Genomic DNA, 17,874 nt, shown 5'->3' on the forward strand with positions numbered 1-17,874 from the left:
AGTTAAGAAGGACAAGGCACACCTGACCAAATGACAAGAAGAAATGAACACATACATGGCCTAGTCATCTAGCCTTTACACATTGCAGGCCTGCGAGAACTTTTCTCCCATGACAGAAGCTTACACCACAAACCATGTATATAGCCCAAGGAGACCGGGAGAATGGAACAACCTGAAACTGCCTGTTGGCAGTAAGTTCAAACACCATCATTTTGCTGTTGAGGGATGCTTTCAAAGAAAATGGTGGAGGTCCATCCTGCCAATTCACAAGAAGAAAGTTTTGACAGAGAAAGTAGGTAGGCACTTGCAAAGTTGCATATTCCATGATTCCAAGAATCAACTAACTAATGGCTACAACATTTTGTCAAACAGAACTTAATTTAGCAATAGCATCAGAAAGAATAAAACAGAGATAAATTCACTGTGATTAACATAAGGATAATCACTTACCATTTAGCCAAATAATTTGAGACATTTTTTCTCTGGTTAGTCAAAATTTATTATTATTTTTTTTAAGAAGAAAAAATGGACAAAGGAACTTCATACACCATAGCTTACTAAAACAAGGGGGATACAAGAATCATATCCTCATGTTGTACCTGAAACAGGAAGGACATGAATAAGAGAATCCCAACTCACCAGTATACTAAAATAGGGGGGAAAACAGAATATCATCTCCCCTGCTCGATTTCCAGAAGGAAAAGAAGAAAATGACATCTTCAATCAGGTATACCTCACAAGTATCGCACAAGTTGACGTCTTTGAAATTCCTCAAGCCGAGACATATCACTGCATGCATCTTTGAAATACCTCATGCTAAGCCATTTCATTGCCCGGATAGCGGCAGCTTCGATCCTGTTGAAAATTCATCATTCAACCTTTGCCGCTCCTCCCCCAGGTATGCTGCTTTCTGCAACAGTCTCCCTCACAAACCTTGCTAGTTTGTATTGAGAAGACTGCAACACATAAATTGCGAGAATAAATGACAACAAGAGTCCTGATCCAAATAGGACGTAAAAGCCACCAGCAACATCTATCTCCGACTGCTCCTCCCATGTATATCTAACAAGCATGTGTTTCGGCCATTGTTCCGAATTCCAGAAGTTCTTATGTATGTCTTGATGAATCTCAACATAGTGGTGAGGCATGTCTATAACTCTAGCCATGACGCCATGTAAATCACTTCCCAAGTACCTCAAGTGGACATCAATCATTGGAACTTCAGAGCTCTTGCTATTTATCACGAGAAGCCATGGTATAAGAAATTTCTCCCTTCCAACTTGAAATGATATTTTATAAGGATCTGCACCAGTGTAACCAGTAGGCTTCGATATGGGAATCAAAACCTCACAATTTACGGCAAAGATCGGGCAGTGGCGACCGATGACATCATACCAGACAGTTCTCGAAGAGTGGGATTGGCCCATCTTGCTCATGGGGACGATGTCTCCTAGCTTGTAAGAGAGAGATCCATGGAAAGGAAAGATGCCATTCTATTGGTATACTAAAATTCTCACAAATTGCTTCTGTAGAAGCATTCATTGAAGGTCTATTAGAATCTTTCTTCGAGTCATTGAGGATTGTTCTTGTTGAAATCATCTCATATATGACACTGAACATCAACAAGATTCAATATCTGCATGTTGGAAAGAAGGCACAAAACCAGTTAGAGATCAATCAATATCCACAAAGGTATCATGTGCAGTAGCAAAGTATCCATCAACGATGAGAACCTGTAAAGAGATGAGATTGATTGGCATTCTAATTAGTTTCACAAGCTTTTAATTAGATCTGTTGATAAACTAATTTTGGGAAATGTTCTAGCAAATGTGAACTTCTAAAGAAGAAATATTAGCTATGCATAGCATGTTCCATTAGGCGTGTATATGGGAAAAACATCAGGATGTTTTTGGGGATTTTGGGTTAAGTCTAATGGTATATAAATGTAATATAAATTTTTATAAATGTAACAGGTTCCTCATCTGAAAAATCCATAACAAATATACCATTAGGCTTAAATCCTAACATGATTTTTCTCAAATGATGGACGGAGTGGATGTTGCACTAGCATCACAATGGATCTCATTAGGCAATGTACCTGCTGGACAGTGTGGATCTCATTCACATTAGTTGGCATCCTGCATTTTTCCACATGAGAGCTATGCTAAAGCAGTCCTAATAAAATGAGATTGTCATCCAAACTCTTCAATTGTTGGCAATCTACTGTATAGCTATAATCTGTATATGAGAGAGAGAGAGAGAGAGAGAGAGAGAGAGAGAGAGAGTATACGTAATTGGAACCTTGTCCACTTGATGGATCATCTCATCTTCAGCACCTCATTCGATTCTCTTGCCATCAATCCAGATGTGTGGATGCATGATGCCTTGCTCCAGATCATACATTCTGTCCAACACCATAAACACATTAACTATAATTAAACAAACCACAACTTCATCAAAACCAGAATGAACAAGAAAAACACTCGAAAAACCAGCAATACCTGATAAACCATATATGGGAGAGTTCAAGTAAATGTAGACATTCAAAATGCAAGACCCAATTGAGAATACCAGCAAGACCCAATTTCCAAAAAGCTAGATATTAGAGTATCCAAGTGCATGTAGAAGTTCAAAATGAGACCCAATTGAGAAGACAAGCAATACCAAATATTCAAAGAACAGATGAGAGAGTCCAAGTGCATGTACAAGTTGGAAGGTGCAGCTTTACATGAAAGGTTGCAGGCCGTCCTCTCTGTCAGCTGCACACCATAAAATAGTGAAAGTTTGATCCTCTGTCTTGCATCCGTACTACATACTACAAAGGTTGAAATGTAAGCTTCTGAAAGTAGTTGTATTTTCATTGGAGTTGGGAACATCACTTATTACTCTCATTCCAAAGAAAAAAGGAGTGGGTCCTTGAGGGATTTCAGGCCAATCAGATTGACTGAAAGTCCCTATAAAATCCATGCTAAAATACTACCATCCACTTACAAAAGGTGCTAGGAAATGTATCTCCAAGGTACAGGGAGCTTTTGTATATAGCAGACAGACTATAGATGGAACTTTGATTGCCCACAAGTGCATCAATTCCCAGTATAGCAGAAGATCCGCAACCAATTTCTGGCTCAATTAGTAATTAGGCGTAAATGTGCAATTTGATTGCCCACAAGGTTTTTTTTTTTCCTTCCTTTTTTCGCGTTTGATTCTTGAGGGGATTCGTGTAAGCGAATGTGCAATTTGAGTATATATTCATCTTGGATCACAAAATGCAAATGGACAGGCAAGGGTTGTTTTCCATTCGTCGTTTGGATCAACCTATATGTATTTTTTGGCGGCATCATGATTACAGGTATATATCTATTTGGATGGCTAGTACATATACGAATCCAAAAAAAAAAAAAAGCTAATGGTTTCAGCATTTTTCCAATCTAGCTACTCTCAAGAAAAACAAAGCATTTCATAGTTCTAAAGAAAATTCCACTAATTAGGGATTTTTTAGTTTTTTTTTTAATCTATAATCCACAATTAGGGAATCAACACTACAAAATCCCTAATTCGGGATTCAAAACCCAAAAATTCCCAAAACACAAATCATTAGACAATGTTACTTTAAGGATTAAAAAATGCCAAAAAAAATGCCCAAATTGATATGAATAGATGAGAGAGAGAGAGAGAGAGAGAGAGAGAGAGACCTGATATTGCATAATGATCCTTAACCTGCTGGACAAAAGAAAAGAAGAAATAAAAGAGGGAGAAAGAGGGAGAGGGAGAGGGAGAGGTAGATCAAGCGGAGAGGGAGATGGGAGGGTTCGAGAGTGAAGAGGGAGAGAGAGATCGAGCGGAGAGGGAGAGGCTGAGAGGTAGATCGAGCGGAGAGGGAGAGGTGCAAAGAGGGAGATCGAGCAGAGAGGGAGAGGCGCATAGAGAGAGAGAGAGAGAGAGAGAGAGAGAGAGAATCGGCGGTGGTGAGAGAGGGAGACGAGCGGGAGAGAGGGTTAGAGAGGGAGAGCGAACGGCAGAGAGAAGGAGAGAGAGAAAAAGTCGCACTAGTTTTAGGTTTTTTTTTTTTTCTTTTATATATACGGACCCTGCCGGCAGCCGTTAAAACTGGCAGCTGACAAAGGGTTTGCTCATCGGTCGGCTATGGCCATATTTCTTGTAGTGTTGATTAGGTATAATGCAGATTATTTTAATTTTTAGTAAATGACACTGCCATTTGGTACAAGCCTGGATGGATAATGCGAAGCATTTAATACTAGATTCTTTTTCTCACAGCAATACATGTGAGACACGATTGCATTTTTATTTAGTTCATTTGATCCTCCAGAAAGATTGTATTAGTATAAAAGAGGGAATTGTTGTTTGATAATTGACATGGCACGATCGAGCACTTCTTATTTTATCATCCGGAAGCCTGAACGTTTTTCTCAACTCTCCAGAATAACTTTTTAAAGGGAAACGACGATAATGCCCTTCGTCTATTATTTTACTTGGTGAGCCTAATCAAGCACTGTGGGGATCACTTGACACATAGCGTTGCATTGCATCAGAACCATCTAACTGTTGCACTCCACCATTAGCCGTCCTAGAAATTCACCTGCGCAGGTTAGATTGATTTTTTGGATAGTCTGATCATCTCGGCGGTGCATACATTGGCTTGATTTTTGGATGGTCTGATCATCATGGCAGGTTGCAGCTGTTGGAATGATTGTTTGTCAAACACACATCACTGGTTGGATGGTCTGGATTCTCGTAAAACTATGACACAAGCGCAATTATCTGAGTACGTGCATATCAATCATCACGCACACTCTAACCCAGCTGTGGAGTCCACTTCCCTTATCAAAGAGAAAATTACCACTGTAGACCCCACCTTTTATCCAGCGTCTGTTACGAAGGATCCAAAAGTTACACCTTTTACGTACGGACGAGCATTTGAGGACGAAATTAGGCGTGCTTACGCCGCTTTTAGCTACGGTTATAATCCATAGGGAGAGCTCCACAGAAACGAAAAATGACTTTGAAAAGCAGGGGTATTTTCGTCCTCAAATGCTCTGCCTATGCGTGAAAGGTCTATTTCGGAAAGGTAAGTTTTGGATTTCGTAAAAGACGCTGGATAAAAGGTAGAGTCTACAGTGGTAAATTTCTCCTTGTCAAAGGGAACACCAGAGTAACTTGCATCCGCATGCGTGGAGAATGCCTACCAGTCACATGGAGGAAGGACTTATGCGTATGAGATCCATCCCATCCATAGGGTGCGCCCTCTCATCTTTGTCCCAAATATCAGACGGATCAAACTCAGGTGGGCCAATGATGTAAAAATCATACACAAAACATGCAAATATTCGAGAACCGTCTATGCTATCTTTATGGGAATGATTGTATATCACACGTACTAAACAGGCCACTAGTGTTTTTATGGATTTTCCATCCGGATATTGCACTGGTGTAACTTACAAATTGTCCCGTTGGTATGTGATTGCATCCAACCGTGGGATTCTACATTCATTAGAAAAAAGTCCCATGATTCGCCAATAAGATTATGTCTGATCATGTCGGGCTCACCTGAGCAAAAAGAAAAAAAATTGAATCCCACGTGGCACAAGCCCATATGACATCCACCGCATGTAATCACAACAGCCGTATCGACTTTAAAAAAGGCAAGGATATTGCCAACTAAACCGAATGTCTTCATGTCCACGTGGCACGACGTGAGGGGTTTAGATGAAAACTTTTAAAATGATATCTAGGAGGCGGATTGCGTACTAGCAGCGTGCAGAGTAAACTATCCACCATGATGTGTGCGTCTTATAGTCCATACGTTTTGCCATCTTCTTCAGGGCATGAGTTCAAAATCGAAGAACATCCAAAGCTCAAGCAGACTGCACTGTAGGAAACAGTATAAACTCAACGTCCACCGTTGAGAACTTCTTATGGCCGTGGAAGTTTTGGATCAAGCTTATATTAGTATTTTTCATTCATTCACGTCTTAGTGACCTTTTTTTTTATCAGTTGGATAACAAATAAATGTCACAGTGGACTCGTATTACTAAAGCTTTTCGCGGAAGTTAAGAGGATTTTTTTTTATAATGACAGTATGAGCTCCACTAAATCAATGTTCGGGGCCACTTGGTCAATCTGATTCATTTATTTTAATCGGATAGCCGTGAACCCATAATAGAGTCATTAAAAAGTGAAGTTGTCTGTGACCTATAACTGCATTAACATTGTAAGTTAATTTTGAAATGTTTCCTTTGGTATGGTCTATTCGTGATGAGTTTTGTCCTCAAACTTGGACAAATAGTATGAAATTAAAACTATTTTCATGTGAACAGTTTGGATCTTTTACAATGAGATCTAGTGGGCCCCACATAAGATATTAAAGGAGACCAAATTCCTCTCTTTAATAGCTAGTAGAGGCTCCATATGAGATTAGTTAAAATAACCAAAAGGGCTTGATCATGGCTTTTGTACACACCTAACTTAAACATAGTAAATGTATATTTATCCAAGCCATTAAATTGTAGGATCAAGTAGAGCTGGAGCTCTCAACCCTTCATTAAGTTCCTAGCACACCTACCAAAGTTGGTTCCATTGTGAACATCTCATGCTCAGTAATAGTTTGCTGCAGTCATGGAGTGGGTACACATGTATAAGAAAATTGATAATTATAGAAAATGACCAAAAGCATACTTTCAGTTCACATGTGCGGCCCACTTGATGAATGAGATAGGCTTATTTTTCATCCAGTAATGCATGATGGGTTTGCCTGATGAATATCTCATGGTGATTTTAGATGGTGCACTCCCTTTCCTAAGGAACTTTTGATCTCTAACGTATCAGCCCGTTGTCATTGTTTACATACCATATTAGTTTCACACATTATAAGTATTGTGTTTTTATTTTTTGTAAAATGTAGTAAAAATTAAAGTGCAAAATTAAATTACATTTCTAACGAGTATAAGATTATTAAAATCGGATATGTAACGAGAGAGTTATGACTATTTTCTTGGGATCGACGATCCACAGTGAGTACCAATGATCCACAGTAAGTATCGATAATCTACAGTAACTTTGGTCCCGCTTTTGGACAACATTCATCTATTTCAATATTCATTACATTTATACAATACAATATTAATCTATTTTAAAATTAATCAATTACAACATTCTTCTATTATAAAATTCATCTCTTTCACAAGCTCCTACCATTCATACCCAATAGATAAAAATAAAAAAATAATAATTATAAAATGAACTACTACCCCTCATCTCTTTCACAAACTCCTACTATTGATATCCATAAAAAACACACAAAAGCTATTATTATCCTAACCTAAATCTACATTTAACAATCATAACTTCTACGCCGGAGAGTATGGCCATAAATCTTTAAAAGAACACTTACAAACTCATAACAATGGAGGGAATGAAGTCAGAAGCTCAGTACTGGAGTGGGTCCTAAGAAGGTGGCAATGGTCTTAATGGCCAAATGGTTCCTTCTTATGAAAAAAATGAAGAGAAAAGAGAAAAGAAAGGCCGGATAGCTTTCACAGCAAAGGGACTCACCTATTGTACCCATCCCGCATCTTTTGTAGGGCCCATTAAATCATCTTATAGTAGATCCAAGTTGTACATATGAAATATGTTTTAATTTCATGTCATTTGCCCCAAGTTTGAAAAAAAAAAAAAACTCATCACAAATAGACTACACTGGATGAAATAATTTGGAATTAACTCACAACGTTAATATATATGTGGGTCATAGACAACTCAAAAAAACAATAATTTAAATGACTCTATGGTGAATTCACGACTGTCCGATTAAAGTGAACGAATCAGATCAGTTAAGGAATTGCCATAATCGTTGATTTAGTGGGGCCTATAGCACCATTCTCAAAAGGCCTTCTCCATTAAAAAGAATAATAATAATACCATCAGACAAAGGAATGGCTAACAAATGGGCATTTTTATTTTATAAAAATGTAAAAAGTGATAAATGGCTAAATAAATAATGACTTTAAATGTTGGGGTTAGCACCTTTATTTTGTCATAATTAAGGGTTATTTCTAATTAATTTCCCTTTGCTTTAGCATATTAAGTGCACCCTTGCCACACCCAACACAGTGGGCACTTTCGGCACCCATCTTAATGTATGTATTGTATATCCAAGCCATTGATATATTTTGCCAGTTCATCTTAAGGCATGAACCTAAAATGAAGTAGATCCAAACCTTAGGTGCGCTGCACAACAAGAAATAGTGATGATGACCATTCAAAACTTGTTGTGGGCCACAAAAGTTTTGAATCAAGCTGATTTTTGTTTAGAAATGACAGTTTTTTTTTTTTTTTTTTTTCATCCAAAATTTTGTGACCGCAAGCTGGATGGCAAATAAACATCATGATGAGTAGGGTATCGATAGGCTAGCCTGGACTTCTAGGCTTGGGCTGAGCTTGGCTTGGACTTTGAGGCCCAAGGGTTAGGCTCAAGCTTAACTTTCAGGCCCGTTTCTAAATCAGGATGGGCTTGGACTTAGACATCCAAAAGCTTGTGGCCTAGCCTAGCCGATAGAGTTAAAAATTAATTTCGAAATTTAAATTTCAATTGCTTTTGAGGGAAGGGATTTCTGCTTAGGTAGGCTCACCATGGTATTTATGTTAAATCCACTCGACCACTAGGTGTCACACGGCATATTAGGACTAGGGTCCAAAAATCAATTCAGTATGAATTTCAGGTGGACCATGCAATTAAAACCTTCATACAGTGCAACACTCACACTGCAAACCTTTTCACTTGGTGTAGCCCACCTGACTCACAAATCATTATTATGTTTTAACAATTGGCATAACTTAGGATTTCACGTTTCATTAAAATGAGATGAACTCATTTTTAAGTGGTAACCAAATAGGGCCTAACTTTTTCATTTTGTTTCTAAAAATAATTTTCAATTCTCCACTTTATTGTAAATAAAAAATAAATGAGGGCAGTAATGTAATACTCCTCGATGAACTCATTTTTAGTATAACAATTCGTCTAGGCACTATTTGGTAAAATCCAAATCTTGGAAATATTTTGTAGTAAAAGAATTCAATTAAAAAAAGAATAAACTAGCATTCCCCATAGGAGTTTTCTTCCCCTCATAAATAATGCCTCCAGGAGACGAAATGTCAGGAATTGCTTTTTAGTGCAGAAATTAAAATAATGTCTATTGTATTTTTCCCATTGAAAGTGGTAAAAAATGGAGAATTATAGGGGTCATATTATATCATATCCCATCCTTTCAATAGAGGTAATCTGCCATGAGATTCAGAATAACAAAAAATTTGAGCAATCTAAGAATAAGATGAGCCACAACATAAAAATAATAATATACAACTTGAAACAAAATTCACGTGCAACCCATCTGATGATTTGACCAGAAAGATTTTTGGTTAGTGAGGTTAACATACCAGGGTCTGGGCACACCCAGATCCATAGCTCAACTGGCAGACCGAGTGGAGATACCTCGTTTCAACACTTGAGGTCTTGGTATCGATCCCTAGTGGGTGTGGCTAACATAGAGTGTGTGTACTGACATGGGTGTGTACTAACAATCTAACCCAAAATAAAAAAATAAAAAAAGATGAGTATATATGTTTGAAGGGTTGGATGTCATAACAATACCATGTGAGCCCTACAAATTTCTACTTTATTATTTTTTATAGAAAAATAATGCATGAAGGTACTTAGTACCTTCCCTAACTCAGGTTGCACTATCCATGTATTTTTTATTTGTGTAGAGTAATTCTTTGGTAAATATTGGAATCATGAAGATATTTTCTGGAAAAAAATGTCAAAAACAAAATTTTAACAAGAAACTTAACTCCAAAATTCCTCCAAAAATGCTGATTTTTTGCAAATAATGCCTTACAATTTGAATTTATGAGGCAGTGATTCTTAGAAAATAGTAGTACTAAATTATCCTCATATGCTTTTTTATTTAAAAAGTAATAAGTTTGAGAATTCTAGGCCCACTTGGTATGTATATGACTTCCAACCCCAACATATGCACCCCACCATGATGATTAATTGAACAAATTAAAAAATCCAGTTGATGATCAAATCATTAGATGGGCTACATGTGAATTCTAATGTTTTTGGCAATGTATATTATTTTCTATGGTATGGCCCATCTTTTGGTACGAACTGATAAAAAAAAAATAAAAATAAATAAATAAATCCAATCTTCTAATCTTCATGATACGATTTATCTATTGGACGGGTTGAATGTCATACAAGTATACATGAGCCCCACGAATCTTGGCTTTATCACTTTAAAAGAAGAACCAATGAGCACAAATTTGTTATTTCGTCCTTCGAAAGAAACTTCACTGAGTTTTTAATCTTTAGGGGCATAATTTCAAAAAAATGGAATTCCCGAAGAATTTTGTAGTAAATTTTGGTAAAATTGGGCATCCTGCACCACGTAGCAACCTGCTTGAAAACCCTTATTTTTATTTTAAATTGTTGGCTAGACCAAGTGATTTGTGACTAGTCTGTGACTTAGCTAACCCTTACTCTGACCAAGTTGGGATTCAGGCCCATCCCACAAGTGAGTTGCTCAGTGACTCAGCTCAAAATCTCACTGCTAAGCGTTAACTGGGCTGCGTTTTGAGTCCATGCAGTGAGTTTTAGAACCATGATCCAAATCATTGTTAAATTGGACTTTCAAGAGGGACCCAGGTCAAGTTTGGCCTGAATTTCGAACTATTTGAACCGATTTATTCAAAAATTTGAATTTTCTTGGATGGGCCTGGCCCATTGACATCCCTTCCAGTCAATCCATCTACTAAGAACCAACATGGATTACCCACCTTTCACCACTTTTCTTATATTTGACCTCGTACTTGACCATTAGCTAGGGCTGGCTAGGCTCGGGCTTGACAAAATCAAAATTTTAAATTGGTCGAGCCCGTCAGGCCTGGCCCGAACAGTTCAAAATCCAGGCCGAAGCAAACCCCATGCCCACCCCGTTGACAGCCCTACCATTAGCAATTTTCATTTCTACCGTGTCTTTGAGTCTCATCCATGGTGCTATTCAATAGGTGTACCTTCCTCTTTTTTTTTTTCTTTTATATATATATTTATATATATATATATATATTAAAGTAGCTCGGTGGACCTGGTTCAAAAAATCACTTTAGAATATGAATTGGGCGGTTTTTTGGTTACTCCTGTGATTTAAGGTCCAAGATAAAGCTGTGGCATGGCCTGGGGTTGGCTTTGGCGTGGATTTTGAACTTTTCAGGCCAGGCTTATTGAAATTTTAGTTTTGCCTGGCCCAAGCCCAGCCCATCGATAGCCCTATGCAGGCCTGCTCAATGCATCAGAGTGGGCCTTTTCATTGTCTTGAACCAGATTTCTTTGAAAAGGTAAAAGAATGTAAATTTCGTATTAATTAAGTTGTCTATTGTAAATTTCTCATACAAATATTTTAAAATTTAAATATAAATAGTAACTATAATTTCATAATAAGATTATCGGCTGGCTAAAGAAATGGACCGTCAATTTCATGGGCCCGCGATTACCTGAACTTAGGAGGGTACGCTGGCCATTGGTTTGGCAAAATCTTTGATCCGCAATAGCCCAGTTGATCAGAAGGTAGGATCACGGTCGGATCCTCCACGATGAAATCGAATACCTCCTTCCAATCTCTCACATTCTTGGTATGCTCCGTATCATAGTAGCCGAAAGGATTCGCCTCGTCTCGCCGCACCTTGTGCTTCTCCTCCAAAGGCAAAGCGAAGAAAGCCTTAGCCGTTGATTCCATTTTCTCCCGAATTTCTAACGGCACGCTGTGGTTGATCACTTGGAAGAAGCCATAGTCTCTACAGGCGGCCGCGATCTCTGCAACGAGGCCAGCTAGGGCTTGTGGGTCATCTAAATTCAGAGAATTTAGCGGTGAGAGATCAACCAATGGGATTCCTCTAGCATCATTGATTGAGTGACTGGGCCTGTATTCTAAGGTTTGGATGAATGCAAGATCCACCTCGTGGCCCATTTCTCTCTAACACCCCAAAATAATGTAACTAATGAATGAGTGTATCCTCCCTCTGCTTTGTACTTGTAGGTGGATTTACTCTACCCTGTACGTCGGAAGAAATTTGTTAAATTGTGACAACTTATGTACACGTAGCATTGATTCACGTCCATCGCGGGCCACCTACATCGGACGGACGCATTAGCTACTGACAAATCTCGCTAATGAAGTGCCGTCACCAAGTTCTGCAAGCCCCACCAGGATGTATGTTTTGTATCCCCATCATCTATCTATTTTTCAAAATCATTTTAAGGCATGATTCAAAGAATGAGGCAGATTCAAATCTCAAGTAGACTCACTACAGAAAACAGTGAGGATTGAACGCCTACCATTAAAAACTTGCAAAGCCACGGAAGTTTTCCGACACATTACTTTTTTTGAGGGGTCGATTTGAGCTTTGGATCTACCTTTCTTTTCTGGCTCATGCTATAACATGATCTCTCCAAATGGATGGACCGTTTAGATACAACGGTGAGGCTCACATAACTTGGTGACGTCACTTCAATGGGGAGATTTGCTACTGACGCTGTCAGAAGTTAATCCGTGTCCACCGAAATCAAGGACCTTCATGGGATGGAGCAATGTTGGAATTCACATCGATTGGACGATTTTTACCGTCCAACTGGTGGGCGCCGAATGGATGGTTAAGGTTTTCGATGATGCACCATCCACGGTGGGCCCATGATTTGGATCGTCAGGATTGATAACATGTATGATAAGACTGCGGGGATGAGTTGCCACAACTTACTAAACTGTGGCTTTTCCACAACTTAAGTCTGCCCGCCAGGGTGAAGATGCTGACAGGTTTTCTCCGTTTCATCATCTGGGAACTGTGGAAGAGTCGAAATGCAGCCCGTTTTGAGGGCCGAATCATGTCTATCGCAGGCATCATCTACGATGTCCATTGTTGGCTGCATGAGATCGGCTCCCTGATCCAAGCTCCGGACGGAAGCTCCTTGGCTGAGAAGATCACCATCCAACTCTTATGTCTTGGTTCCCCTAACAACTCCCCTCTTTCCAATCATATCCTTGTCAAATGGACAAAACCCCCCGATCATTGGTTGAAGTAAAACACAGATGGGTCCTTGCAAGGAAACCTAGGTGTGAGTGGTGGAGGAGGAGTTTGCCGAGATCATCTTGGTCGGCTCATCTTTGCTTATCACAGATTTTATGGAGTCTCTTCAAACACTATCGCGGAAGCTCGGGTAATGTTGGATGGGCTCCAGATATGTTCCAATCTAGGCCTTGCGAATATTATTCTTGAAACTGATTCGAAGGTCATTGCGGATGCTCTGGGGTCGGGATTCAAGCTTGTCCATCCTTTGGAATATTTGGTACATTCTGGGGAATATTAAAGCTAAGGTTAGGAGCTTAAATCTTTTGTTCAGCCACACTTTTAGAGAGGGGAATGCAGTGGCAAATGCGCTAGCTAGGATGGCTAGCGAGGTTGGTCAGAGGCACATTAGTGTTAGATAATGCAGGGATTGGTACGCTTAGACGTCAGTGACCGTGTTGGTGTTTTTGTTTTCCTGTTTGTAGAGTTTTTCCTTCTGTCCAGTTTAGTCTTGCGCTTTATGATAGATGCGGCTACCATCTTTTTTTGTTAGGCCCACCCAAATGCCTATAAATTTGTCTGATCAATGAAACTTCCAAGGTTTTGCGCCAAAAAAATAAATAAATAAATAAAAATCTGCCCGCCGACGAATTTTAGGCAGTCGGCAGACTACAATGTGCTTCTTATTTCACAATGCACTGAGCTGTGGTGATTCACTCACCATACACATGGCATAAGTATATCCTAATCTGGACCATTAAAATCATGGTCCTGTTGTCCTGAAATCAGGGTGAATGGAAGATCTTGATGATCTAACTTTTTTCCGTTGAACTTGGGTTCTGAAGATCCCTTTGAAAGTCCCTTTGTTGGCTACCAATTGTACGTTTTTGATAATCTGAGGTCGAGCAACGTCTTGCTCAAAAGGATAACTATTCTGAATCCACATAACTTCTCTGGACTCCTCACAGAGACTTCTTGAATCTACGAGGAAAGAAAGCAAGAAAATAGAAATAAATTCTAATAAATTTAAAATTAATTGATGATTGAATAAAAACGAGTTCACAACCCTTTAAATAGGGACACCAAGCAATGGGAGAGGAATCAGAATCAAACTACGACTAAAACTCCTAGAATTCGTGACTTACTATAAATATTAAACTTACTATTTATAGATGGTCGTGATGTCTACTAGTGCGCAAGGTTTTCAGCCAAAAATAGTAAGTGTCCCATTTGGCTTGACCAAGCTGTTCTCCTAATTTTTCTAAGCTCTTTTCGTGTTGGGCGCGACTCCTAAAGCCCAACAGATGAAGAGTTATAATCAAACTAAAACTTAATATTTATAGTAAAAATGGAATTAAAATAGGGAAACGACCATCGATATAGTGGTATTTCACAAATCTAGTCTGTGTAACTTGGCATTGCCAAGTTGGTTGGCTAAAGTAGCTCGTTCTACCCCAAAATCATATATTTTACGTCCGATAACTCATTCCAGATTGTGAGATACACCTGATTTAAGGTCCGACGGTCTGGATCACTTCTGTCGTCGACCAGGCCTTTTCTGATCCATCTTGGCCATGTAACTGTTTACGACCCTCTCTTCATCAGTCTCTTCCACTTCAAGCATGAAGTCCATATAATCCATGTCACGTTGTGTTCGTGGGAAACCAAGCACGAAGTCTATAAATAAATCCTCCCAAGGGCCATCAAGCATGAGTAATAGGGTGTAGAGGCCCGTATTATAAGGTTGCCCCTTGGAGGTTTGACAAATATAACAACGTTAGACTGTCTTTCCCACATCACGTACCAATTGCAGGCAGTAATACCGCTCTTCTACAAGAGCTCAAGTCTTGTCTCGCCCAAGGTGTTCACTAAGGCCACCTCCATGTAGCTCTTGGATTATCTGTTCCCTTAACAAACTTTTGGGGATGCACAGTCGATTCCCTTTGAAAAGGAACCCATTTTACATATGTATGTCGTCAGGGTGGCCCTCTTGCCATCTAACCCATACGTCCTTGAAGTCATCGTCGCCGGCATATATATCATTAAGGCGCTCAAACCCGACAACCTCATTGCTCATAGTGGCTAACAAAGTTGCACAACGACTCAGCGCATCGACCACTTTGTTCTGTTGTCCAGACTTATATTTTAGCACGAACGTGAATTCTTGCAAAAACGAGATCCATCTAACATGTACACGGTTAATGTTAGCTTGCCTATTAATGAATTTGAGAGCTTGATGGTCCGTGTAAAGTATTAATTCCATTTGAATCAAATAATGTCGCCAGTGTCACAGTGCCTGGACCACTGCGTACAACTCGATCTTATATGTAGACCACTTCTTGCGTGCATCGCCAAGTTTCTCACTGTAGAAGGCTACCGGCCTACCTTCTTGAAACAAAACTCCCCTAATCCCGACATATGAGGCATCACATTCAACTTCAAACAGTTTGTCGAAGTTGGGAAGTATAAAAACTAGGATCGTAGATAACCTGCTCTTAATTTTGGCAAAACTCCTATCGGTTCCATCAATGTACTGAAACTGTCATTTCTTCATGCAATCTGTGATTGGTGACACAATGGTACTGAAATTTTTCACGAACTAACAATAGAATGTCGCTAATCCATGAAAACTTTGCACTTCGTGAATATTTGTGAGAACCGTTCATTCTCTGATTGCCTTCACCTTCTCCTCATCCACTCGAATGCCTGTGAATGTTATGACAAAATCTAGAAACAACAAGCTATCTGTCATGAAGCTGCACTTTTTAAAATTGAGATACAATTTATTTTGATTTAGCATTTAAAGGACCTTCTTGAGGTGTTCCATATGGGTGGTTTCATCTTGATTGTATATCAAAATATCATCGAAATAAACCACAACAAACCACCCAATGAAAGGTTTCAGAACTTGGTTCACTAATCTCATGAATGTGTTAGGCGCGTTCGAAAGACCGAAGGGCATGACCATCCATTCGTACAATCCTTCATTGGTCTTAAAGGTCGTCTTCCACCCATCACTCGACCGTATTCAAATCTGATGGTAGCTGCTCCTCAGATCCAACTTAGAGAATAATTTCGCGCCTTCAAGTATGTCTAACATATCGTCCAGCCGTGGTATGAGAAACCTGTATTTTATAGTGATTTTGTTGATGACCTGGTTGTCGACACACATATGCCAACTCCTATCTTTCTTAGGAGGTGATAGAGCAGGTACGACGCATGGGCTCATGCTTTCTCATATGAGACCCTTACGAATCAGTTCCTCCACTTGCCCTTGTAGAATTTCGCACTCTTTCAGACTCATCCGATAGTGAGGATGATTTGGTAAGATGGATCCAGGGACAAAGTCGATATGGTGTTGGATATCTCGCATGGAAGGTAATCCATCGAGAAGGTCGTTAGGCCAAATTTCTTTAAACTCATGTAGTAAGGGTTTTAGTTCATTAGGGATATTGGTGGGATCGAGTTCTTTCCCTTTCACGATTAATACATAGGCCTGTCCTGTTTCTTTTGATTCCTCCACAAAGTCCTGTATGGTTAAGAGAAAATGACTCTCCACTTTAGAAGTTTCGGGTGGTCCCTCTAAATCCATAGGAGCCAATATGGTCTTCCAATCATCCTTGACAAAGATATATATGTATCTCGTCCTTTATGAGTGTCGTCATGGTCAGATTGGCAAGGTCGACCGAGTAGTATGTGACATGCTTTCATGTCAACCACATTGCATACGACTTCATCCTTATAATGTTTGCCGATTGAAAAGGATATGGTGCACCATTTAGTTACCTTTCTTTTGTCGACCTTCTTAATCCAACCGTTGTATATGAGGAGGGATGACACTTCGTTTTCAATTACAATTTTTCTACCATCACCGTGGAGATGATATTCTCGCTGCATCCGCTGTCGATGATCACATTACAGACTTTTCAATTCACCGTACACCTAGTTCAAAAGATGTTATGCTATTGTGGGTCTACTTTTTTCCTTGGCGCATACAATAGTCGCCTCACGACGAGTGATTCGCTATGATCCTGTTAAACCCAACCTGACTCATCAGCCTCATCTTCTGTGACGTGCTCTAGTTCCTTAATACCTGGATCATCGTCGGTGTTTTCAATACTATTATCATTGATGGCGAGGTTTGCCACTTGTCACTAAAGACAAGTATTTGACAGGTGACCCGGTTGGCCACAACTAAAGCAATGGTCTCCCCTTAGCCGAGCATAAGGGTTCGGGATCCTGTTTGGGCCAGCGGCAGTCGATACGCCACTTTGGGGCCTAGTTTTCTCGCTTCCTTGATCCCAGTTCATGGGTGTAGGAGGTTGAGTGCGTGCTCTTACGGGCTCCTTCCCTTTGCGTTATGGAGCTCCCTGGGGTGGACCTGCCGCAGCGACCCTTGCGGTCGATAGGTCCGAGTGTTAGGACGTTTGAGTTGCGCTTCCGCCCGAGTGACCAACTTGATTACATTATTCATCTTCCAGACGGACTACATCTGAACCCGATCCTGGATCGCCATACGTAATCCACCATTGAATCGGGTAACTTGTTGTGATTCAGTCTCGACAAATCATTACGCGCCGTCAGGCGGTAAAATTCTTCTGCGTATTCTCTCACCGACCGACTACCCTATCGACAATTTTGGTATTGTTGGAATAATACCTAATCGTAGTTGCTATGGAGGAATCGGGCATGTAGCAGTTGCTTCATTCGCTGCCATGTGCAGATTGGTGCTTTCATCTG

The 17,874-nt window shown here is 39.7% G+C and overlaps 2 protein-coding genes and 1 long non-coding RNA gene across 6 annotated transcripts in view; 1 reads left to right on the forward strand and 2 right to left on the reverse strand.

Moving 5' to 3' along the window:
- The window catches only part of LOC131229636 (salicylic acid-binding protein 2-like), an 87,135-nt gene that overhangs the window by 14,481 nt on the left and 54,780 nt on the right, over nucleotides 1-17,874 (forward strand). The gene's annotated exons all lie outside the window — the stretch shown is intronic.
- LOC131229637 (uncharacterized) lies at nucleotides 527-1,451 on the reverse strand. 2 transcript variants are annotated; one of them, XR_009163500.1, is made up of 2 exons: nucleotides 734-1,449; nucleotides 527-599 (listed from the first exon to the last, which is right to left on the reverse strand). XR_009163500.1 is itself a non-coding variant. In XM_058225628.1 (1 exon), exon 1 carries the CDS (start codon nucleotides 1,434-1,436, stop codon nucleotides 870-872), a length of 567 nt encoding a protein of 188 aa, XP_058081611.1. In that variant the 5' UTR covers nucleotides 1,437-1,451; the 3' UTR covers nucleotides 527-869. The 2 variants fall into 2 exon arrangements, 1 of the variants encoding a protein (XP_058081611.1); XM_058225628.1 differs by having other exon boundaries at nucleotides 527-1,451.
- On the reverse strand, nucleotides 2,302-3,931 carry LOC131229639 (uncharacterized). Of its 2 annotated transcripts, none has more exons than XR_009163502.1 (3): nucleotides 3,693-3,931; nucleotides 2,707-2,759; nucleotides 2,302-2,404 (listed from the first exon to the last, which is right to left on the reverse strand). It is a non-coding gene; the product is annotated as an uncharacterized LOC131229639 (long non-coding RNA). The 2 variants fall into 2 exon arrangements; XR_009163501.1 differs by having other exon boundaries at nucleotides 2,665-2,759.

This window comes from Magnolia sinica, chromosome 16 (genome assembly GCF_029962835.1).
Source record: "Magnolia sinica isolate HGM2019 chromosome 16, MsV1, whole genome shotgun sequence".
Taxonomy (NCBI): domain Eukaryota; kingdom Viridiplantae; phylum Streptophyta; class Magnoliopsida; order Magnoliales; family Magnoliaceae; genus Magnolia; species Magnolia sinica.